Raw genomic sequence first — 1,992 nt, 5'->3', positions numbered from 1 at the left:
CAAAAGCAACAAATAGCTTAAATTGCCCTACACTGCCAATGGCTGGTTCTTTGGAGGATGTTACTGTAGCACAAACATCAGGACAACTAAAGCAAGATGAAAGAAATATTTGCCATGTGTCTCCCAGCATGAGACACATGTCACCATTTTCCTGGGTTTAAGAAAGAAATTCTGGGGCTTGTGTCTAAGTGTTCAAAGTCTCTGTTAATTTATGGCTGCAGAAACCTATACCTTTTTTTTGCCTTTATTCACTGAGACTTCCAAATTATTTTGGATATATCTCTAGGAATGGCAGAAGAAACTGCGAACCTGGAAATCCTAACAGTTCCTAAGTAAGAAGATTATTACCAAATCAGAGGAAGAAAATCATGCCAATGGTACAGAGGTAAACAGATCAGTTAAAATGTGGTTTTGGAAAAAGAAAGAATGCAAAATGTTGTTTCTTTTCTCATTCTTTTATGATGCTGATTAAATACACCATCTTCCTACCCTCACATTGCCAAAAGAAAATCTTACAGCAAAAGTAATATTTTAAGGATGTATCTGTTGACTTCCTGCTTAAATTTTTCTTATTAGTGACATATTTCTTCAAACAAATATTACTATCGCTAACCTAGAGAACCATTTAAGAACCGACCACAAGTTCATATAAATAAAACATGCCAGATATGTGAAGGAGGGGGTTACGTTTTATATATGTGCGACATTAATCCTTCTATGCAGGATGAACATAACATAAAAAAATGTTTCTGGCAAACTGGACATCTGTAAAAGTATTTTTCTTCCTGGGATTTTCTCAGTACCCTAAAGTTAAGGTCATCATATTTGTGGTGTGCTTGCTGATGTACCTCATCACCTTACTGGGCAATGTTATTCTGATCTCCATCACCATCCCAGATTCCCACCTCCACACCCCTATGTACCTCTTCCTCAGCAATCTCTCCTTTCTGGACATCTGGTACACCTCTTCTGCGCTCACTCCAATGCTGGCAAACTTTGTTTCAGGGAGAAACACTATTTCATTCTCAGGATGTGCCACTCAGATGTACCTCTCCCTTGCCATGGGCTCCACTGAGTGTGTACTCCTGTCCATGATGGCATATGACCAGTATGTGGCCATCTGCAACCCCCTGAGATACCCTGTCATCATGAATAGGAGAACCTGTGTGCAGATTGCAGCTGGCTCCTGGATGACAGGCTGTCTCACTGCCCTGGTGGAAACGATGTCTGTGCTGCCACTGTCTCTCTGTGGTAATAGTATCATCAATCATTTCACTTGTGAAATTCTGGCTGTATTGAAATTGGTTTGTGTGGACACCTCCCTGGTGCAGTTAATCATGCTGGTGATCAGTGTACTTCTTCTCCCCCTGCCAATGCTACTCATTTGTATCTCTTATGCATTTATCCTCACCAGTATCCTGAGAATCAGTTCAGTGGAAGGCCGAAGTAAAGCCTTTTCAACGTGCACAGCCCACCTGATGGTGGTAGTTTTGTTCTATGGTACAGCTCTCTCCATGTACCTGAAGCCCTCTGCCGTAGATTCACAGGAAATAGATAAATTTATGGCTTTGGTATATGCTGGACTAATCCCCATGTTGAATCCTATCATCTATAGTCTACGGAACAAAGAGGTGAAAGTGGCCTTGAAAAAATTGCTGATTAGAAATCCTTTTAATACCGCCTGCATTTCCATCCTCAAATAACAATCACATTCATCTAGAAAATCAACATTACCCAGAAAACTGCACAATAGTTTACTTAAACCAACCCTGGAAAATACTTACTTTCAATAGAAGTTTACTATTATGTCCTCTATTCTGATTTGTCTTACAAGTAAAACTTCATATTAACAGATCGTTTATGAAGAATAAATTATGTTTCCAGGAAAGCAATTAGCATTTATTGAACACTAGTATAACACTAAAATTAGATAATTGTCTACTGTTTCATATTTACTTTCTGCAGCATCTCAGTGTCCAGCTGTGACATAAG

The 1,992-nt window shown here is 39.3% G+C and overlaps 1 protein-coding gene across 1 annotated transcript; it reads left to right on the top strand.

Moving 5' to 3' along the window:
* Positions 1 to 667: 667 nt before the first annotated feature.
* LOC126937755 (olfactory receptor 13F1) lies at positions 668 to 1,741 on the top strand. Its single transcript, XM_050761465.1, has one exon. The coding sequence runs from the start codon at positions 744 to 746 to the stop codon at positions 1,701 to 1,703; it is 960 nt and encodes a 319-aa protein (XP_050617422.1). The 5' UTR covers positions 668 to 743; the 3' UTR covers positions 1,704 to 1,741.
* Positions 1,742 to 1,992: the final 251 nt, after the last annotated feature.

This window comes from Macaca thibetana, chromosome 15 (assembly GCF_024542745.1).
Source record: "Macaca thibetana thibetana isolate TM-01 chromosome 15, ASM2454274v1, whole genome shotgun sequence".
Lineage (NCBI taxonomy): Eukaryota > Metazoa > Chordata > Mammalia > Primates > Cercopithecidae > Macaca > Macaca thibetana.
The sequence above is the reverse complement of the archived record's forward strand: the minus strand, read 5'-3'. Positions and strand labels throughout refer to the sequence as shown.

Bases quoted from the DNA above. Each gene is read 5' to 3' on its own strand.
- LOC126937755 (XM_050761465.1), top strand. From the start codon at position 744: ATGTTTCTGGCAAACTGGACATCTGTAAAAGTATTTTTCTTCCTGGGA.